Genomic DNA, 20,955 nt, shown 5'->3' with positions numbered 1-20,955 from the left:
GTGGACACCCTGCACCACCTCGTCTAGGTCCTCCCAAAATTGTCGTTTCTCTTCTGCATCTAAACCCACTTGGGGAGCATAAGCACTGATAACATTCACAATCTCCTTGCCACATAGCAACTTCAGCCTTATCAACCTATCGTTCTTCCGATAGACCTCGATCACCTCTTTTGCCAACCTCTCATCGAGAACCACACCAACTCCGTTCCTAGCTCCACCATTCCTTGTTCTGTGGCTCGTTTCTTGCCCAACATACCATACCTTATACCCCAAAACCAAGCCTCGAGCTCCTTCTCCTGTCCATCTTGTCTCTTGGAGGCACATGATGTTCACGCGTCGTCTTTTCATTACTTCTACCAATTCTGCTGATTTTCCCGTAAGAGACCCCACATTCCAAGAACCAATCCGCAAACTAAATTCTTTTCTCCCACGCTCCCTCCTGATCCCAACTCCAAGCCCTTGATTATTTGACACCACAATTGGGCAATATGGCGCGTCGCTTCTGGGCGACGACCTAGCAACCCTTACATACTTATCACTGCACCCGGGTCTGGGAAGTGCAGCGCGTCGCTCAGTAGGGAACGCCCCAATGGCACGCCCTTGCTCATTTGACACCACACTCGGGCAATGTGGCGCGTCGCTTCTGGGCGACGACCTAGCAACCCTTGCATACTTATCACTACACCCGGGTCTAGGAAGTGCAGCGCGTCGCTGAGTAGGGAACGCCCCCACGAAAATATCTGTTTGGCTCATGTCATGGGATGTGACGAAGTTTTATACTGGCTGTCACTGGCCTACCGTAACCCTCCTCCTTTATCCAGGCTTGGGACTGGCAGCGGGAAACCCACTGGCGGAGTTATAATAAATAATTAATCTAATTGGGTGTTTAAAGAGTCATGTAATTCTGATTGGTTAATGTATGTGCTAGTGGATTGTTGACATGAAAAATCTTCCAATCAAAATTTATTATAGGCGATTTAATTATAGCAATTCTCATAAATAAAACAAGAAAAGACAACATTAATTACAAAGTTGCAATCAAATTCCAAATTACTAAGATTCCTCCTTTTCTTATTTAAAGTGATTGATTCCAAAAGGGACTAACAAAATGAAATAAACAAAGGGAGTATCATCTTGATTGATGATTTTCGATGTAGTGATACAAAAATGATTCATTTCATGCTAGAATAGTACCATGTATATTACTCAATATTGATTATGTTAAATTGTTGTTATATTGAGTATAAATATAACAACAAATAACAAATTTAACATAATCAATAGCCAATAGGAGTATCATGTTTCGTCTATCTTTTTCAAACTACTATGAAAATTCATAATGCACAAACAATTTCTATTTGATAAAACCTTCCCAAAATAATCAATTGTCAATTGTCTCATGTTTGTTGGGAATTAAATTTGTTGTATTAAGGGCAAATCTATTTCTCAATAGTCAATACTACCTTGAAAATGTCAATTGACATGAATATGAACGATCACACAAGTAGCTTAATAGTACTTCAATCTTCCCATTTCAGTTTAACAGACCTTTTCCCATTTCTCTCAACAAGCAAGAAATTATGGTTAGAACCAAATCAGACACTCATTTTTTAGTAATACAATACAACTATATATGTATTTGTACCTAAAAATGTACAAGAATATACCCCCAAGAAGTATATCATCATTTGTTTATGCACAACAGAAATCACTCAAAATGAAGGTCTAGACTAAGACTTTAGGCCGCCGTAATGCAACATGAGAAGACAGTAAGGAACAAAAAAATTCCTACAAGAATGTTTTATATATAACTTGGTTAATCAACAAGTTCATCAGGTTTATTTTTTCAGTTTCAAGACATGTATACTTGTAAGCTTCCTGCTTTTTTCACTCGACAAACAGGGCAAATGTCAATGAAAACATCACAATCTGTACAAAGGCACAAGTGCCGGCAAGGCAACAGCAAAACAGAAACCTCCTTACTTTTGCATGCTTTGCAATGCACCAGCTCTTTCACTGAGGGGAGATGGTTTTGATGGTTTGCTGATGGATCTTGAAGATTCTGATTACAGCAAGAAACAGCGTCATCTGCCATACTCTCATCACAACCTTCCTTCAACAAGGTAGCGCCTTGTAGAACGACTTGATTGATGTTGTTCCTTAAGACATTCACAAGAGACTCGTTTTGCTTTGCTCTCAAGTGCCACGACTGAGCTTCCAAAGCTATCTGCCTAATTTTCTCCATCAACTCCTTGTTTCTCTGGTTCAAGTTCTCTATCTCGACATCTTTCTCATGTATTTTGTGACTGACTTCTTTCTCAAGAGCATTCAATAAAGAAACTGTGTGCCGATGCTTCAGTTCTGCAATGCCCTTCTTGATGTTTTCCTCCTGTTTTAAATGGCAAGATTAGGCATAATATAATGCATTCACATAAACCTAGCAATTAGCACACAAGTTCCTGATAATTTCTGGCTGAAGTACAAAGCAACTTATATGTGATTTTCAAGATGGCAAACAGTTAGAAACTTAGAGCTAAGACTCGGATTATTTGAACAAATAATGGTCTGACGAAAAAATTGTACATGCATGTTTCTAAAGCGCCAAAACTTATGAAAACAGTTGTTTTCATCTGATACTACTTGTGCAATCAATAATAACACAATAAATCTGATCAATTATTTCCATTTGATAATTTGATTGTGTAACACTATCCAATCAAAGAAGCACATAGCTTGATTAACTACATATGACTATCCAATGGAAAATTTGTTTAACCAGAGAAAAATAGTGTATACCATCCATTCTGACTAATAATCAGCAATCAATATTTACCCAATACACATATACATTATGTTCAGCTTTATAAGAACAAGCAAGTTGATTATGTGAGAGTTTTAGTCTGGAGGAGGTTTTGGTTGGTTGGGGGGGAGGAAGTTACATGGCAACCACTAAATAAACACAAAATGAATAGCAAAATGCACCTGGATCCTGATATACTGATCAAATTCATCACTCTGCCGCACAAGCTCTGTTTGCAGACTATCATTATGAGACAGCATCGATAAAAGATTAACAACTACGCCTTCACCAGCAGATGTGATGGAAGAATTGTGCTCCTCTTCTCCATATGAAAGCTTGAGCCCAGTGGAGACAGGGATTTGCTTCAACATATTCCTGGCTTGCCCTGCTTCATTCTGGCAAAAAATGTCGTACGATGTCACAGGAAGCTTATGCTGCTGGCTAAATACAGGTGTACACCTTCCTAATTTCTCAGGTGAATTCACAAAGGATAAGTTCTTGTCCCCGGCCATGTTCATTATATCACTACAGCCAAAGAGAGCTGCCATATAGATCAATGCAACAAATTCTGGTGTTAATCCCAAAATTGAAACAACCAGAAGAACAAGAACGGGATTATTCATAAGACTGCAAGTCTAATTTAAAGCAGGACAGTGAAATGTAAATGACACTGATGAAAACCATGAAAAAATGTTGCAAGTCTTCCAACCAACTACATCAACCTTAGCAAAACCACACTAGAAACCACTTTGTTCTTATACTGAACTAATTGTGACAATCTTGTCAATCAACCAACAACAAGATAATTGTGCTTTAGAGGTTACTTGTCAATCAACAAGAAGACAATTGTGCTTTTGAGGTTACTTGTCAAGCATTATCCAACACCCCAACCAAAGTAAGCAAACTGACAAAAACAACTAACTCACTACTCAATCACTAACTCCCAATACGCAAGCATAGAGGAAGAAAATCAAATCAATATACAAGCATCAACCCAACGGCAGTATGCAAACTACTGAAAAACACTATCTCCTTAACCAACTCCCTACATAAACACCAACAGGAAGCAAATCTTCAATCGACGAATAAGACATAAATACCAACCGCTTCACCACTCATATCAAATGTCTAACTAAACAAGTAATATTAGTAATCCGTTTATAAAGAATACCAACAAGCATTCAGGCAAACAGAAATCAGCTTAACGGAACTGACCATCCAATTGCATTGACGGCACTACATTGGCATTGTATGGCATCCTGACACTCTCCATATGAACAGGAAGCATAGGATTCGTATCATTAGCTCCAAACATGCCCCTGCAGGAAATCCATCCAAACTAGTATTAAAACTCAATTATTTAGGACATTTTACAATATATTCCAAGCACATTACATCACATGGAAGAGAAAGAGCTACTTGCAGATTCATGTGCCTTAATACACAAAACAGAACTGGTCAAACAACTCTCAGCCTCCACCATCCCCCCTTCCATCAAAGAAACACAGTTCGAAACGGTGACACCCATTTGCACACTACCTTTTGATAGTGCTTAAAATCAAGCACCGTCAAATGAGTAAAGCATAGCATATATCATGAGTACAAAACAAAAATCATGTATCATATAAAGCAATGTAAATATGAACAACTTCATTAAGGTCAACAAAATAGCCAATCAACCAAAAAGACCAGTAAACAAACTAAGAATCATGAAATGAGTAAAGCATAGCTTATATCGTGAGTACAACACAAAAACTACGTATCATATGAAACAATGTAAATATGAACAACTTCATTAAGTTCAACAAAAAGCCAATCAACCAAAAGACCGGTAAACAAACTAAGAATCCAGGAAAATAAATACCTCAAGAAATATAGAAAAAAGCAGGATTACCCTTATCACAAGCATTCTCACAATTCTCAAAGACATCAAACTTAATCAAACTTATGCTAAAGTTGATGACATTCATGAAATTACAAATTTCCTTCCGAAATTTACAGGATTTCTCAACATCATAAGATGCAATCAAAGCAAAACAATATAAACCAAAAATTTATGGCCCAACAATCATATTAATCAAACCATAATCAGATTAAAGAGAAAAAACTGGAAAACAGAAGATACCCATCTAAAAAAAAATCAAAACAAAACAACCTCACAACATAATTTCATCAAAAACCACAAACAAAATCAATAACTTCATTACAAACCCAGAAAAAAGGGAGAAAAAGTTCACCTTGAAATGAAAAAAACCAACCAAATGATGATGAAAATTGATGATTTAAGAAGTGGGTAAGGAGTAGTTTAAAGTATTAAGGGAGAGGTAGTACGGAAGAGAGAGAAATTAGGGAGGGTGAGAAAGAATCATTTGGATTTTAGGGAGGATTTCAGGGGAAAAAGAGAGAACAAAACGTTAAAGAAATTTATGAACAAATAAATAAATAAATAAATAAATTGTAATTATAAATAAAAACTGTCGTCTGCAGTAGCAGAATGTAGCAGCAAAAGTTGAGGGAAGAGGGGGTGGGCTTTGATTGTACCAAAAAAAAAAAACTGAAAATCCGAGTTGTACAACACACAGTACGGGAGGAAAGGGAGAAGAAGCAAATTCGCTCCATATCTAATTTTATCTCTCCTCTTTTTTCTCTCTCTTTGAAATCTTTATTTGTGCAACTTTCTTTTCATTTTTCCTATTTTTTCAGTTACTATCCGTTTTTTATTTTCTTGTCTTACAGAGATATTAACTGCTATGGAGAAACGTTTAGACATGATGGGTGTCATATGGTCCCGCCCGTCTCAATTTAATTGTCATAAACGCTTTTATAGTTTTGATAAAACCTTGACCGTAATTGGCTTTAGATTATGCTTTCTTCATTTAATTTAAGGTGGTTTGATCTGAATTTTATAAAATTGTAATCTAGTCTGGTTAGAATTTTATCTAATTTAATTAAACTTTGACTTTAATTGTACATCAATGTATAAGGAAAAAAAATAAAATTATCAAGAGAGGTCTTATTGATTCTTCTCAATGTGCATTTTTTAAGTATTTATTTTCATAATTTTTACAAATGTGAAATTAAAGAATTATGACAATAAGCAAACGAAATTCAAAATATATGATATAATGTGGTCTAAAATATTTTCAAATTTATTCCAATATTAAAAAGTATATATACTCCGTAAATACTAAGATTAATTTTTCTCATATGTTTACTCAATCTTGTAGGATTTATGTTTAATTTAAATAGCAAAGCAACCCAAAAATTATTTATATATAATTGATAATTGTTAGAAAGGCCATAGTTAAAATGATAAGGAAATTTTGCATTAAAATCACTTTTTAAATCTTGTTTTTTTGCATATAACCACCATTTCAAAAAAATATTGCAAAAGACCACCAATTTTAAAATTTTTGTTGCAACTAACAAGATTTAAAAGGTGATTTTATGCAAAATTTTCAAATGATAATGGCCTAATGGGTGTACAATGTGAACAAAATCTTCACAAATTTGGAAACAAAATCAATTGCAACATCATGGAAAAAACAATCTGAATGCATTAACATAAAATAAAATAAGTCAAAAAGAAAATCACAAACTCTTATATAAAATAGGTGTACAATAAAGCCGTCATAGAAATGATATTCTCTATGTTTTTTTTCCTCGTATTTACTATTCCGATCAATCTTTCTACTAATTTTATATTTTTTGATAGAAATTAGTCAATAACATTAGGTTTTTTTTTTTTAATGATATTCTAATTATTTGTGTTTAAATTGTATCAAATTCAATTTTATCCTTTCAATATTTGAAATCAAACTTTTTTAAAAAATTCCTCTATAAAATGAGGATTCTAGTCATTCTTCAATGCTTTCGTTTGTTCCTCTATCAATTCTTAATAAGAACAAAAAAATGGAGGGATCATGGGATCTAAAGCAAGTCTCTGACTAACTACTAAGTGATCGAGCCAATTTTGCTTGGTGCATGAATATGTATATACACAATACCACTTACGCAATGAGTTGATGTGCCTTATCAATATACTTTCACCATCAATTATCAATGTTATACAATTGACCATTGGTATGTAGGAAAAAAAAAAAAAAAAAAAACTGATGTCTATGCACACATCCGTAATAATTATTCAATTACTTCGCATACCGTAATAGTTTAGCGTAAAAAAAACAAAATACGTTTTGAAAGTCAATATTGTTATCGCCGTGCTTATATATATGTTGTAGTAAAATTTTACAATTACAATACATATATGTTTTACTCCCTACTTATCTTACGTCTATCTTGAATTTGCCTGTATATCAGTATATGTTTAAAAAATTCTACTACGTATTTAATTTTTAGAATAAATTGGTTGTACTTGGAAATTTCACCTAACTGCTTACAGGTCCTTGCTTCATTTTTCTCATATTGTGGGGTGGCAGTGGCAGCACAGGCCGGGGTGGAATTTTTAGTTTTTGACCCTAACAAACTTGATGCCCTACATGCAAATAAGTACCCCCCATCCACACCCCTTCTTTAAAAATACCGCATTTTCTTTGGATCGTTTTTTTTTAAAAAAGAAGTCCTATATAATAAATAATTATAATAATCTACTATATCGCTCTCGTGTTCTCCACAGTTGAGTACATTAATCTTCTTTCTTGTCAATTCTACACGATAAAAAAATAAATAATAATTACGTCTTAATAAACAAACAAAAGGAGACCAAGAAAGTATGAACAACTCCACGATACACTGTACACGTACTTATACGTATAGAGTCGGTCCACTAAGTTGATGGAATTTAGAGTGGGGCAAAATTTGAATTGAACATAAAGAATGGGGCAACTTAAAGTGATTCTTGACTTGATAAAATCACGAGAACGAAGCTTGTTAGCATAACAGTTGGTAGTATCTATTTTGATGTCATTCATTATTTTGTGGGTGGGGGGAGCGTGCGTGGACACTAGTGGACGTACTGCTTCATTTCTGATTTCTCATTCGTATATATGGTGGGGGTGTCGGTTGGAACTTGGAAGTATCATCTATCCCAATTTTTTTCTTTCTTTTACCAACCTAATTATAAGATTATCGTTTCGATTATTCTACTTTCTACATGCACCTTAAAGGTAAACGGTATACTCATATGTTTATATATTAAAAAAGAAATGTAATCACGCATTACAATTTCACGTTTAGCGTATTATATGCAACCCTTACAACATTATAATTAAAGCATATATCAATATTTTATACGAGTAAAACAGAAGTGAGCATATATCATTAGCAACTTGTAATAATCAAGCAAATATTATTATATGGAGATCGACAATGGAGTACCACACGATACTACGACAATGCCTTGTATTAAGCGACTATGCTTCCCATCTCATTTCCAATAATTTATCGTTTTCACTTTATTATTTGTTCACTAACTTCAAATGACTTGTTTAATCTTGTATTAAGAGTCTATATGTAGACTAGAGAAATTAAGCTGAAAAGAATATGCCCTAACATGAATGTACAATGCTAGGTAATTCTTGAATTACATATGCTCGGTTTATTAAACCTAATTTTGTGCTTTTGAATTTCTCAGAATCAATAGAGTGAATCAACTGGCTGTGTTAGTGTTTGGTAATTTCCTTCATCTTCCTAACATTTTTGTTTTGTTTTGTTTTTTTTTTTTTTTTTTTTTTTTTTTTTTTTTTTTTTTTTTTGTAAAAATAAAATAAAATAGGCTATAAAAAGAAAAGTCAAGTAAAAGAGAAGTATTTCCTGAAAAGAACGTAAAGAAAGGGTAAGGGAAACTGAAAAGCAAGAAAGTAGGAAAAAGAATGAAATGAAATGATACAAGTGACTGACTACTCACTCTCGTACATAAATAAATTAGATGGCATCTGACAGGAGTGATCAAAGGGGTCATTCATCAATCCCTGTACGGTAAGTCGCACCACACTTGATGCTTGTGCACCAACTAGCTACCCACTACCTACTCCGTTGATCAATGGGATCATGTCGTCTTTTTAAGTTTGTCTCATTTTCTTTTTAAATTTTCTCGTCATACTTGTTTATATCATCACCGACAATAAATCCTACACTAAAAAAATCTTTCGAATCGACTCTATTTATTTTGTAAGGGACTTGAATAACACGAGATCCATCATTATTTCAAAAAAATCATTATGTTTAAAACTAAAAAAAATACAAGTAGAAGATAAAATAAGCATTTGGTGAATGGACAATTAGTACAATATTGTTCTACCAACATCATAATATTGGAAAAGTATTGGCGCATAGCGCCTATATGTTTTAGAAACATATAGGATGACAAGATGTACCACTACAGCCTAATAAGTGACAGGTGGTAGGTATTTTAGGAGAAAATAATCAACGACATAGGATGACAAAAAGTATCACTACATGCATAATAGTACACAAAAAGTACTATTAATACAATTTATATTTTAATGGTACATTATAGTACACAAAAATGTACCACTGTAGAAAAACATCAAATGAAAAAAAAAAAAAAAAAATACCCTCCTATATGCATGCTTAAACTATAGGTGCTATGTGCCTATATACATTCCATAATATTAGATACCCTCTCCATGATTTTAATATTCACATCACTTTAACTCATGCATTATTCACAACTTTCTTTAACTTTCATTTTTATTACTTCCTTTGTTTTTATTTTATTGTATTGTAGGGACTTTTACACTATTCACTTAATCTTCTTTGACCATCATTTGTGATTTATCTATTAGGAAAATAATAATCAAGTGGATCGGGTCTAGTTAGATTCGTCTCAGAAATTAACTTTTTAAATATCAACTTTTTATAACTTAATTTGCCAAAAGTATAATTGGAGATATTAATAGCTTAAGTAATGCATTGACAAGCGTGAAATCCCTCATATTACAGTAAAAAAAAAATAACGGAGAAAGTATTGAAATTGGATAAATATTATAATGACGAGTATTGGATTAGTTAGTATACTATCTATTTTCATAATATAATTATTGTTACAATCTTCACTAAATAGACAATTAAAAATATTAAAATTCAATGTTATGTCTTGACAAATATATTAACCAAACTCCAAAAGAATGCAAACATTTAAAAAAACAAAAGTACTCCCTCGGTTTTTTTAAATGCATCACTTCTATTGTATGAGTATGTTTTTTTTAAAAAAAATACATCACTTCTATATTTGATACGAGTAATATCATACTATAGTTTCTTATTTCTATCTTATTTTAAACCGTACTTATATTATTTTATCATTTCTCTCTCTTTTTTATAGTCTCCAATTAAAAAATAAAAATTTTAGTTTCTCTCACAAAATTATTATACTCCCATCATCCCTATAAGTTCAACCCTTATGGCCAAAATTTAGTCCCAAAATTATTATTCCACTTTGCATTAAAATATCATATAATTTACAACAATATTTGTGCAAAATTAGTTTCGTCACATAAATTTTGATTTTTCATGTATTTTTATTACTTTATTTCTGTACTTTTTTTACAAACTGTATATAAACTTACCTTTTTATTGTACTTTTATTACTTTTATTTAATTTTTTAATACCTATAAAAATTATCCATAAGGGTCGAATTTTTGGAACCAAGGAAGTATTACTCTTCTAAAAACGGAGGAAACACTATAGGAGTAGAGCAAACGGACTACTGGGGAGAGAGTAGCTAGTAGCTACGGTTCACCGATCCAACTGTAGTTGTGATTGTAGTAGGTCCATATTTTAATGAATTTTGGGAGTGGGTCCCAAGTGCTGGTGTGCTTTGATTCTGGCGTACGTTGGGTGAGTGTCTGCCTTGATCTTTGGGACAAACCACACACCACTCTGCAAAGAAAAGACTAACATCACCTGCACAAATAAAACCAGCACCATTGGCCCCATCAAAACCAACTTCATTTTACTCCAACGTCTCCGCGATTCTCGCACCACACCATCATCTACTTCTTACCTCTTCTGTGATTTTACAGCCTTTTCCACCAGGTTAATATTATTTGGTTTTATTCAAATGGAATATACTTCATTATCTACGTGGAATTAATTACTACCTTCGTTTTATATTATTTACAACGATTAAATATTTTTCTTCTCTATTTTATGTTAAATCGTTGCACATAATATGAAACGGAGGTAAGTAACAATCATATTGATAATGCTAACGAGATAGTCGATTCTAATTTTTATTTTACCACTTATATTTACTACTGATTCAGAATCTGATTACTCTTTTATTGGGTGACGGGCGCAAAAACATCTATTTACTTTGCCTGATTCAACAAATTAAATTCTTAGGGTTTTCTTTTCACCAATGTAGTATTTACAAGGCAGACATACAACATGTTTATCAGGCTCACCAAATTATAGGGGTGACTGGAGTGCATTTAATTTGCTTTAATAGTAATGTATAGTGGTATGTTTTAGTAGTGTTCTACCTTTTCATCCTTTGTGTGGGGCTGTGGGTAAACAAAGTCGCAAAATACAATAATGTGAACGAGATTTGATATATAAGGAGTACCATATTAACTTGGCATACACTTATATTGAATAGTGGATTACACAGATGTTAGTCTCTAATTAGAACTCATATTGATAACGTCTAATATGTGTTATTTTTCCAAGGAGATTGGGAGAATAGATCATCAGGAATAGTGAAGGCATGAAGGCCGTATTGTCCACAGGATATGTATTTAGAGTTCTAATCTTTTTTGTAATGAACAATTTATGACGTCCTGGTTTATTACAAAGATAAAGTGTTATTTTACCCATGTAAATATATTGTTAAATTTTATTTCAACAAATTACTTTTTCTAATAATCAATTAGTCATTATCTTTGTTTTGAAAAAACTACGTGCCAGACAACATAGTTTGGTGACATGAATTGAGACTCTTAAAATGCAATCAATCAGCCACTCTCCATAACTATTATACATATATTTCTTTCGTTTCAAAATAGTTGCAACAATTTGACTTTTATATTACCTTTTGTATAACCACATTCTCTTACTAATACATAATTTGTATAATTCAAAAGTTAATGAGTAACAATAACACGTGGTTTCCTAAAAATAAAAAATAACACGTGGTTAGATTACTCACCTTATATGCATTATACAATTGTAATATAAAACACATGGTGTAAAAAGCAATGTAATAGGTAATAGGTATCTCAAACGAGTTCTACTTAGGTTAGGTTCAATTCACTTTATATCACATTTGAATAATCACTCATTACATATTTCGTTTTAATCGAGCAAGTCAACTCCATTTAAATTCTATTGCCAAACATATTATGATGAATTTGTGTCAAATTAGCAAGATTAATATTAGTTTATCTAGTTCTAGGTGACCTTATAATTGGTTCGTTGCTAAATTAAGACAATTTTATCAAGTCTAGGTATATAATAAGAAGTATTAGAGGTATTAAAATTTCAAAGTACTGTTGTAAAAAAAAAAAAAAAAAAAAATCAAAGTAATTGATTATGATGTATATAATGCCAAGCCCAACCTCAAGGTTAAATGCCAAATTACAAAATGATTAATTTGAGGCTTATTATTGTTGATTATCAGATTATGTCATAGTTGACAAGTTGACATGTTGGTTGATGATGTAGGCCTGTATCAGCCCAATGGTCCCGTAGCTCTAAGGGAAACTTGGACTTGATTCACACCCCGTTTTTTTTTTGTGGCCTTTAATGTTTTTTTTTTTTTTTTTTTTTTTTTTTTTTTTCTTCTTCTCCTTTTCTTGGTTAGATAAAGGATCCTCGTGGATTAGAGTCTTTTACAACAACCAATGTAAGTTATCGGGCTAACTAATTTGGGAAAATAGGGCAAAAGTTAAGGGAATTCCGTCCTCCAATTGGCCTTAATGAGATTTAATTATCTCATGTCTAGAAAATGCTTTCCTTTTTTTTTTTTTTTAGGTTAAGATGACCTTGATAACTATATGTCTATATGATTATTATATGACTTACGAGGAAAAAATAAGTTTAATCACGATTATGTATTTAACAACTACTCATATAAACAACAAGAAAAGGAGGTTATCAAAATTGTTAGAATTGAAATTTTATTTTGAATCAATTAAACTATTTAAAAGTTGATTGAGGTGAATATATATTTGTTAAAGATACATAATAATATTGTAGAATTTTGTGGTACATAGATCGGTCACAAATTCACAATCATTTACGGAGTAATTATGAAGTTTAAAACATGCAAAACTATTTTGTTTAAAAAAAATATCTGAAATTATTTCGATTGCTTAGTTTTTGAAAATTTTGAGGTTTGATGATTGAAACTTTGAAGGAGTTACATAAAACTACTTTGTATAATCTGATTTGTACTCTGGATATATAACTCGTAAGTTTAATAATCTTGGTAAAAAAGAAGGAAAAACAACATTTCTACTACTATACTCCTTACTCTATAATCTATATCACTATATAGATACATTCTTTGTATACATTATAGCAACTCTAATGTCAACTTATTATACATTGTACCTTATGAACTCATAATTAAATTACTTGTATATGTTTTCTATAATAACCCATCTAACTTTTATGTTTTTTTTGTTGTTGTTAAATTTTTATTTTTATTTTTTTAATTGTTATTATGAAACACTACAAAACGACAAATGTGCCAATACAACTAGCATCTACCATAACATTAAATATTAACATAACCATCATCTACCGCAGCAGTTAATTTTGCAATCATATCCTTATTCTCCATGCTTTGTCAAATTCATAAAAAATAAAAGAATCGGTCTATCAAATTCAACATCATCAACATGGCTTAAAATTGATGCAAGCTAAGATTGACAAAGATGCACCTAATAAAGCTACTAATCACAAAATTCTCTCAATTAAGTTGTCACACCACATTATAGTATAAGATGTTGATACATCAATGAAGATTTAAGAATCACTCATTTCCAAGGTTTTTAAACGAATTACAAGTAAAGAGCCCTTTTCAAGCCTTAAATGCCTCTAAAACAAAAGAATAATGGAATCTTCTCTTCCATACCACCCAAATATCTCACTGCAATCCACTTTCTATGTGGCTTTGGCTCATATCCTAAGGGCCACAAAATAATAATGTATCAAAAATAGTCTAAATACCTCATACAATGTCTAAAACACCCCTTTATAATTAAATTATTGGTGGTGGAATTGAGCATTTTGCCCCACCCCAATAATTCATAATCAGTTTGTCAATGAACATTCGTTAAAGGGTGTTGTTCGATTGACAAACAAATTCATGAAAAGTTTATTTTCCCCAAAAAAGATATATGTGTACTTGTTTGGTTGACAATAATGTAGGAAGTGATTTTCTTAGGAAATTTTACTTCCCACAAAATGCATTTAGGAATTAACTTACTTATGATGTGTTATATTCATCCGATCTTAACATATCTGATTTTATCTGAACTTATTTGCCCTTATTAGAACTTATTTTAGTTATAAATTGAACTTGGATAGCCCTAATTAAACTTTATTACAATTTATCTGAACTTATCTTATCTTAATTTATTAACCTTTATCTGAACTTATTTTTCCTGAAATAAGTGGAAATAAAGTTAACAGAATAGGGTCCTTAAGTCTCTCTTAGGTATGAGAAATAGAAATCCCTACATCTACCCAAATAATTTTTGGTGATTTCTAGAAATTATAATTTCATGGGCATTGAGATTTTATGGATGTTTTTACTTGCTATATCCAACCAATTCAATTAACCACTTAACAAATTTTTTCGCCAGAGGCTAGAGCTAACTTGTTAAGGGGGATGTGTGAGATGTGTTTGGTTCATTATCAATGAATCTATAGACTAACCTAGCCTAAATGAAGACCATCACACATGTTCATTTATGTGAGAACAAGAAATTAGATGCATGGTTAGTAACAAAATTAACCTAAAAACATCAAAAATTTGCTCAATATACAAAAATCAATTTTTAGCATTTTATATACACTTACCCAAACATTCTTAAATGTTTTTGAATTTAATTTTTTTAGGTATAAAGAGAATTTATGTCACGCTGCGTCTATTCCAACTCCAATATATTTGAGTTGATTTTGCACAAAAATCTAATTTGTTAAACCTTTTACCATTTAACTTGTCAAAAGTTCACTTTTTTTTTTCTTTTTTATTATTACTATTTTTTTTTATTTTTTTTTATTTTTTATATTTGATCCTAAGTTTTAGATATCACCGTTAACATATCAACCCATTACGAGTAACATTCAAGCAAGATTGTAAGATCAAAATAATAGACTGGTAAATTAGAATTAATCGCATTAAGCTTTGTTGGGTAATTCATGCAAAAATTTATTTCTATCAGGGATAAATTAGTCAACATTCTCCAAAACCGATAAATACGGAAATACCCTATCCTGTTATATAAACTCATTTATTCAAGCGGCAGTTTCTGGCCTTTCTGTTGCAAAACATTGCAAAAATTCGCTATTTTTATTTCTTAATCTCTTACCTGTTTTTTGTCCTCTATTTGATCACCCAAAAAGTTCTCTATCCTAAAAAAGCCAGAATAATAATTATTAAAAATTAAGCATAATTTAATAATTTATGAGAGATCATAATTTTTAATAATTTATGAGAGATCAGCAATAATAAAAATGCAATCTTTGGGTTTGAAGGTGTTCACTGATTTTGGGGTAGCAGCAAGAAAATCATGTAATTCAAAGAATACCAACTTAAATGGGTTATCGGATTATGAAATGGGTATCCGAAAAATTTGGGGTTGTTCGACCATTGGAGGTAGAAATGGAGGATATTGTAGGATAGTGGCTTGTTCTTCTCAGAGAAATGCTGGTGGAGAGAGTAGCCCGAGTTCAAGCCCGATTCCTGGCCCGGTGGAGGATCAGGGCCAGCCCGGTCTTCTTTCTCGGACTCAAACTTATGCCATGCTTAAGCAACAAATGGAGGTTGCAGCCAAGTCTGAGGTAAAAAAATTGAATTATTTTACTTTTTGATTGATATTTATTGAATGTTTTTTATTATTTTATTGATTGATTATGAGCTACTGAAGTTGGGTTTTTGTGGTTATTTGAATTTGGCTTTAATTTTGAATTTAGAGAAATATTGGCTTGTTTTTTTTTGAGTTGTGAAATAATTAAGGTGATTGGTGGAACTTTGTTAGGTTTTATAGATGTGAATTGTGGAAACCAGAGACAAACTTATGCTCCTTATTATTGTTGTGTGATGCTATTTGGGTGATCAATGTTACTAATTATGTAGTGGATGGAAATGTTTATTATTTCTATATGGTATAATTTCGAGTTTCGATCACTTATGTATATCAGAAAACGATACTTTGTACGGAGTGTATGAATTTCTTATAAAATTTGAGTACAAAGGATTTTGGCTTTTTAATATTTTTATGGTTGAAGTGATGTGAAGCAATGGATTAGTGGAAGTGAAAATGGGGGAATTAAGTGATTCTATATTTGCTATGTCTGTTCATTTGTCTGATATATAGTGATTTGTAGATAGATACCTGATTTGGTTGAATATTATGACTTCTAAGTGTTTATATGTTTGGATCACTAGTTTGCATAATGAAATTTGTTTTGGATGTATAGATTGTTGTATCACTTTGGTAGAAAGCCATTGCCAGACTTCATATATGCGTGCAGTTTTGAGTTTTGTTTGACTTGTACATGTATGGAATTGAGTTTGAATGATGCAACACTATTTTGTCTAATAAATACATTTATGAGTTCGAAAGTGTATTTAGAAAATGGCTTAAGGCAGAGGGTGAGGTGAAAAAATCATGCATTCCACTCTTTAACATTCTAATTATACAATATGAGTGGACAGCTTTCGCAGGAGTTGGCTCATTATTATTTTTACTTCATTACTAAGACTCTAAGAGCAATTATCTTCTGTGCTTTCAGGATTACAAAGAAGCCGCGAGAATACGTGATTCATTGAGATTATTTGAAGATGAAGAGCCAGTTTTGCGGTTGAGGAGACTTTTGAAAGATGCTATTGCGGAGGAGAGGTTCCAGGTGCTTCTCTTCCTTTCATTTTCTCCCCCCCCCCCCCCCCCTCCCCCCTTCTCTCCTTTCCATGCCATTCTTTAGATGTTTATGGCCAGGATGTGAATTCCTTGGAAAATTGTTCCTAGGTGCAGGTTGCCGTGTGCATATCCAGAGTTATTAACTTGAATTGATCAATTGAATGGAAATGTTTACAAAGAATTCTGATGCAATAGTGCACAAAATACCCGCTTATGGGCATTGAAACTTGATGCATGTGTGAGTTTTCCATACATTGTAGTATCCTAGGTGCACATATAGACGTGGCACATGAGTATGACAGAAATATAGTTTTAACTGACTTGGGAAACTGGACAAGTATGCTTCTGTCACTGAAATTGTCTTTATGATTCTTACTGCGAAACGAAATCTCAAGAAATAGGCAATTATTTGAAAATTGATATCTAATTTGATGAACTAAGGATTCTAGTGGTACCGAAAAGTGAAGAACCCATGAGAACAAGGAGTAGAAACCCCCCCCCCCCCCCCCCCCCCCTCTTTTCCTATTGACTCTTCTAAGAGAGTCTCAAAGCCAAGGGAGGATATTTAAATAAGTAGGGTGGGGTTTCTAGGTAGGAAAGACTGGGGCCTCTAGCTCCTTACTAAGAGGGGGGATGGAGGAGGACCTTAACACTTTGTTTGGATTGCAGGAAATGGAGGTAAAGGAAGGGAAGAGAAATGGAGGGATGAAGTATCAAATGGAGGGATTAAATTGTAAGAAATTGATCTCTCTAACAATGGAGAGATTTGGAAGGAAAACTCATCATCTTCCCTGTTCACCTTTCATTTCCCTCCCCTTCTTTTCCTTCCCCTTTCTTTATCTACACACATTGGAAAATATTGGTTCTTTGCCACATTCTGAAGGGAGAATTTTACAAACTTATAAAGCGACTTTCACTCTTTATATTAGCACTTCACCAAACTTGACTTACAATAGATTTTTAGGACCAACTACTAAGTCCTAAAGTTTGTTCTTGATTGAGCAAGTTGATGCGCATGCCCAAACTGAAATTGCTAGGTATAAGGTTTTTAAAATGGCAAATAGAATATGGTTTATGCTGATTCGGACAATACATTGGTAAGATAAAGGAAGGGGAGGGAAAAAAAAGGAAGGGGAGGGAAGGAAAGGGAAGGAGGCGATGGAGCTCCAATTCCCTCCAAATCTCTCCCTCCCTTCCCCCTTCCCTTCCTTCCTTCAACTCTTTATCTAAACAAAGGGATTTGCTCCCCTTTCTCTCCATTTTCTTCTATCCTAAGTCCTAACTATATGTAATTGTCCAGTTCGTTAAGTGTGCATTTTGTTCCCGATTGGAGTATATTGATGTACATGATCTGACATTCTAACCTTTTTTTCAAATGTAAGGTTTTAGGAGTCTGTTGCAATTGGCATTTGCTATACTCCTGGTTACATTGACATCTCCTGAACGATTGTAATCTATTGCTCGGGAGCTGATGATTCTGTACCCTTGTTTTGTTTCTACTTTTAAATTGACTAGTAACATAAAATATTGTTTTACTGTCCACAGGATGCTGCAAGGTATAAGGATGAACTAAAGGAGCTCTCTCCACATTCTCTTTTGAAGTGTTCCAGCGATGCTACTACTTTGGTACGTATCTAGGCTTTTTATCTATATGTACTTTGTATTGGTGCTATTCACTTGTGTGGTTGTGCTTGTACCTCTGTTGTAAGTTGAGCAAATGATAGTTTAATGCTTACTTTGATAGTTCTTGCAGTTTCTGTTTTGCCGGTCTTTCTTTTAAGTTTTGGAACTTTTAGCTTTAATGTCTGTAACATGATACAGAGCTAGAGAAGTGCATAATCTTCTTTTACACCCCCTACGTTGTGATCTCAGCTGGTGGCTCATTCAGTTATTTTTATTTTCTCTGATTTGATGCGATGATGCCTACTCCCTGCCTTTTTTTTTCTTTTTGGTGTTGGTGTAGTAGACTGTTGGGAAATTTCATGGTTCTACCCTGAATATCAGGTGTAGGAATACCAAATACCTCAGTCCTACAGAAAACATCTCACTACAACACCAAATATCTTCTATCCATTCCACCTCAATCAGAGGTGGTTTATGTTCTACTAAGTTTCAATATTTCATTTTCCTGTCTGTCAACAAGAAGCCTTGATCCAAGCAATCCTGTCATTTTGTAAGAGGTAACTTCAAGTGTTACTTAAGATAGTAAGTTTATGTTAATTAAGATTAGCATTTCTTAAGGTGACTTGGATTGATGAAAATGAGTGAGGGGTGTCAGTGAGATGACTGACAATACTTTGGGGGTGCTAAATCTTAGTTTTCTACTCTTCAGAGTGGCTGTAAAAACTAAGAAGATAGCTCTACTTGCGAGGTCTGTTTTCTTTTAAAAAATTTCCTTAGGTATGTGTTGGAAATTGAAGTTTGAGGAAAGGATTGACAAAAAGAAAATTACTGATTGTTTTACGTCTGGAAAGTAGGTGTATTTCGATATTTTTTTTTTGTTTTGGTTATTTGTCTCGTCTGTTTATCTGATCTTTGCTATTTTGGAATGGAAATGCTCAGTTTCTGATATTGTTATGTGATATTCCTCATCTGTAAGTTTGTTTGCAAATGAATCACTTAGTTTAATGCCTACTTATATTACAGGGGATTCGTGTCCAAGTTAGGAGTGTCTACATTGAGGGACGTAGTCAACCTTCTAAAGGGCAATACTTTTTTGCATATAGGATTAGAATAACTAACAATTCAGACCGTCCTGTACAATTATTGAGGCGACATTGGATTATAACTGATGCAAATGAGAAAATTGAGAATGTCTGGTGAGTTGTCTCCTTTCACGTTTGAGAACTTCCCGTCTATTCCGGTCTATTCATGTACTTCTTTGTTCTTAAAATATGTTTCTTGCCTTCCAGGGGTATAGGAGTCATTGGTGAGCAACCAGTTATACTTCCAAATACTGGCTTTGAATACTCTTCTGCATGCCCTTTAAGTACATCTAATGGAAGAATGGTGAGATTCTGTTATTGCAATTCGACTCAAAGTCATTAGTTATACACATGTATTTCATAAGGAAATGTAATACGATTTTATTTATTTACTTTGCAGGAGGGTGATTTTGAAATGATTCACATTGACAAAGTAGGATCAAGGACATTCAATGTAGCTATTGCTCCATTTTCGCTCTCCACACTTGGTGACGATAGTGATCCTTTCTGAACTGAGAGCTTCAAAAGTAAAGATCATCATATATATATATATGGATGTTAGCTGAAGAATTGGTCAAGTGTTCCTCACTACATATACTTCGTATAATTGAAGCCCTATGAAGTGATTATGTTTAGCTTGTTGCGTGCGTTAGCCCTTGTCATCAGAATGAGAAGCGAAGGGTATGTCCTCACTAGTGCTCGAACGATGAAGCAGAAGATCCTACCTTTTAATGCACAATTATAGTCATAATGTCGTGTATATGTTGTATCAAAGGAAGTTTTACAGTTAATATTAGTAATAATGTCATCTCTTTAAACCTTTCCTTGTAAATTGTAATTACATAGAAGTGCTATTTAGATATGACTGTTTACAAATCACAAAAGTTAACCGATCATATCTCTGCCCTATAGTATATAGCACTCCGTATTAATATTGAATGCCCTGTAATATAAATTAAAAAGGTTTGCAAAATGTAATCATTTAGGAGTAAGAGTAATATTCGCGATAATAGTAAAAATGATAATAAGTTTTATTATCTCTCTATTCTACTTTAAAATAATTTTTTGGTTGCGTCACAAAAATTAAGCTCGCGCTAAAATTTTCCACCTTTAGCGTCTAGGAAAGTACTCCTAACACAATTTATACCAGCCTAAATCATTTAACAACATAAAATTAGTTACAAACTTGTCACTTAGCATGCATGTTCAATGTTAGTTTTATTTTGTTACCTTAATATCATCCCATTTTCTTCAATTCTAACTTCACTTCATTCCAACACCATGTCTTTTTAACATACATAAAATCCTTTACCCTTCTTCATTTCATTTGCATGCTATTCAATTCAAAAAAAAAAAAAAAAAACCTCGTGA

The 20,955-nt window shown here is 32.9% G+C and overlaps 2 protein-coding genes across 2 annotated transcripts; one reads left to right on the top strand and one right to left on the bottom strand.

Moving 5' to 3' along the window:
* Window positions 1–1,774: 1,774 nt before the first annotated feature.
* Window positions 1,775–5,549, bottom strand: LOC145568335 (E3 ubiquitin-protein ligase BOI-like). Its single transcript, XM_081627765.1, has 4 exons — window positions 5,038–5,549; window positions 4,016–4,119; window positions 2,983–3,341; window positions 1,775–2,389 (listed from the first exon to the last, which is right to left on the bottom strand). Exons 2-4 carry the CDS (start codon window positions 4,113–4,115, stop codon window positions 1,853–1,855), a joined length of 996 nt encoding a protein of 331 aa, XP_081483891.1. The 5' UTR covers window positions 4,116–4,119; window positions 5,038–5,549; the 3' UTR covers window positions 1,775–1,852.
* Window positions 5,550–15,261: 9,712 nt separating this feature from the next.
* On the top strand, window positions 15,262–20,623 carry LOC145567218 (uncharacterized). Its single transcript, XM_081626470.1, has 6 exons — window positions 15,262–15,800; window positions 16,755–16,868; window positions 18,425–18,505; window positions 19,526–19,698; window positions 19,792–19,888; window positions 19,985–20,623. Exons 1-6 carry the CDS (start codon window positions 15,474–15,476, stop codon window positions 20,093–20,095), a joined length of 903 nt encoding a protein of 300 aa, XP_081482596.1. The 5' UTR covers window positions 15,262–15,473; the 3' UTR covers window positions 20,096–20,623.
* The last annotated feature ends 332 nt before the right edge of the window (window positions 20,624–20,955 follow it).

Source organism: Chenopodium album, chromosome 11 (assembly GCF_948465745.1).
Source record: "Chenopodium album chromosome 11, dcCheAlbu1.1, whole genome shotgun sequence".
NCBI classification, from domain to species: Eukaryota; Viridiplantae; Streptophyta; class Magnoliopsida; order Caryophyllales; family Amaranthaceae; genus Chenopodium; species Chenopodium album.
The sequence above is the reverse complement of the archived record's forward strand: the minus strand, read 5'-3'. Positions and strand labels throughout refer to the sequence as shown.

Coding starts and splice junctions, on each gene's coding strand:
- LOC145568335 (XM_081627765.1), bottom strand. CDS start 4,115: ATGTTTGGAGCTAATGATACGAATCCTATGCTTCCTGTTCATATGGAG. Junction 3,342..4,015: donor GCCGTCAATGCAATTGGATG/GTCAGTTCCGTT, acceptor TCTATATGGCAG/CTCTCTTTGGCTGTAGTGAT. Junction 2,390..2,982: donor ATCAGTATATCAGGATCCAG/GTGCATTTTGCT, acceptor CATTTAAAACAG/GAGGAAAACATCAAGAAGGG.
- LOC145567218 (XM_081626470.1), top strand. CDS start 15,474: ATGCAATCTTTGGGTTTGAAGGTGTTCACTGATTTTGGGGTAGCAGCA. Junction 18,506..19,525: donor CCAGCGATGCTACTACTTTG/GTACGTATCTAG, acceptor CTTATATTACAG/GGGATTCGTGTCCAAGTTAG. Junction 19,889..19,984: donor GTACATCTAATGGAAGAATG/GTGAGATTCTGT, acceptor TTTACTTTGCAG/GAGGGTGATTTTGAAATGAT.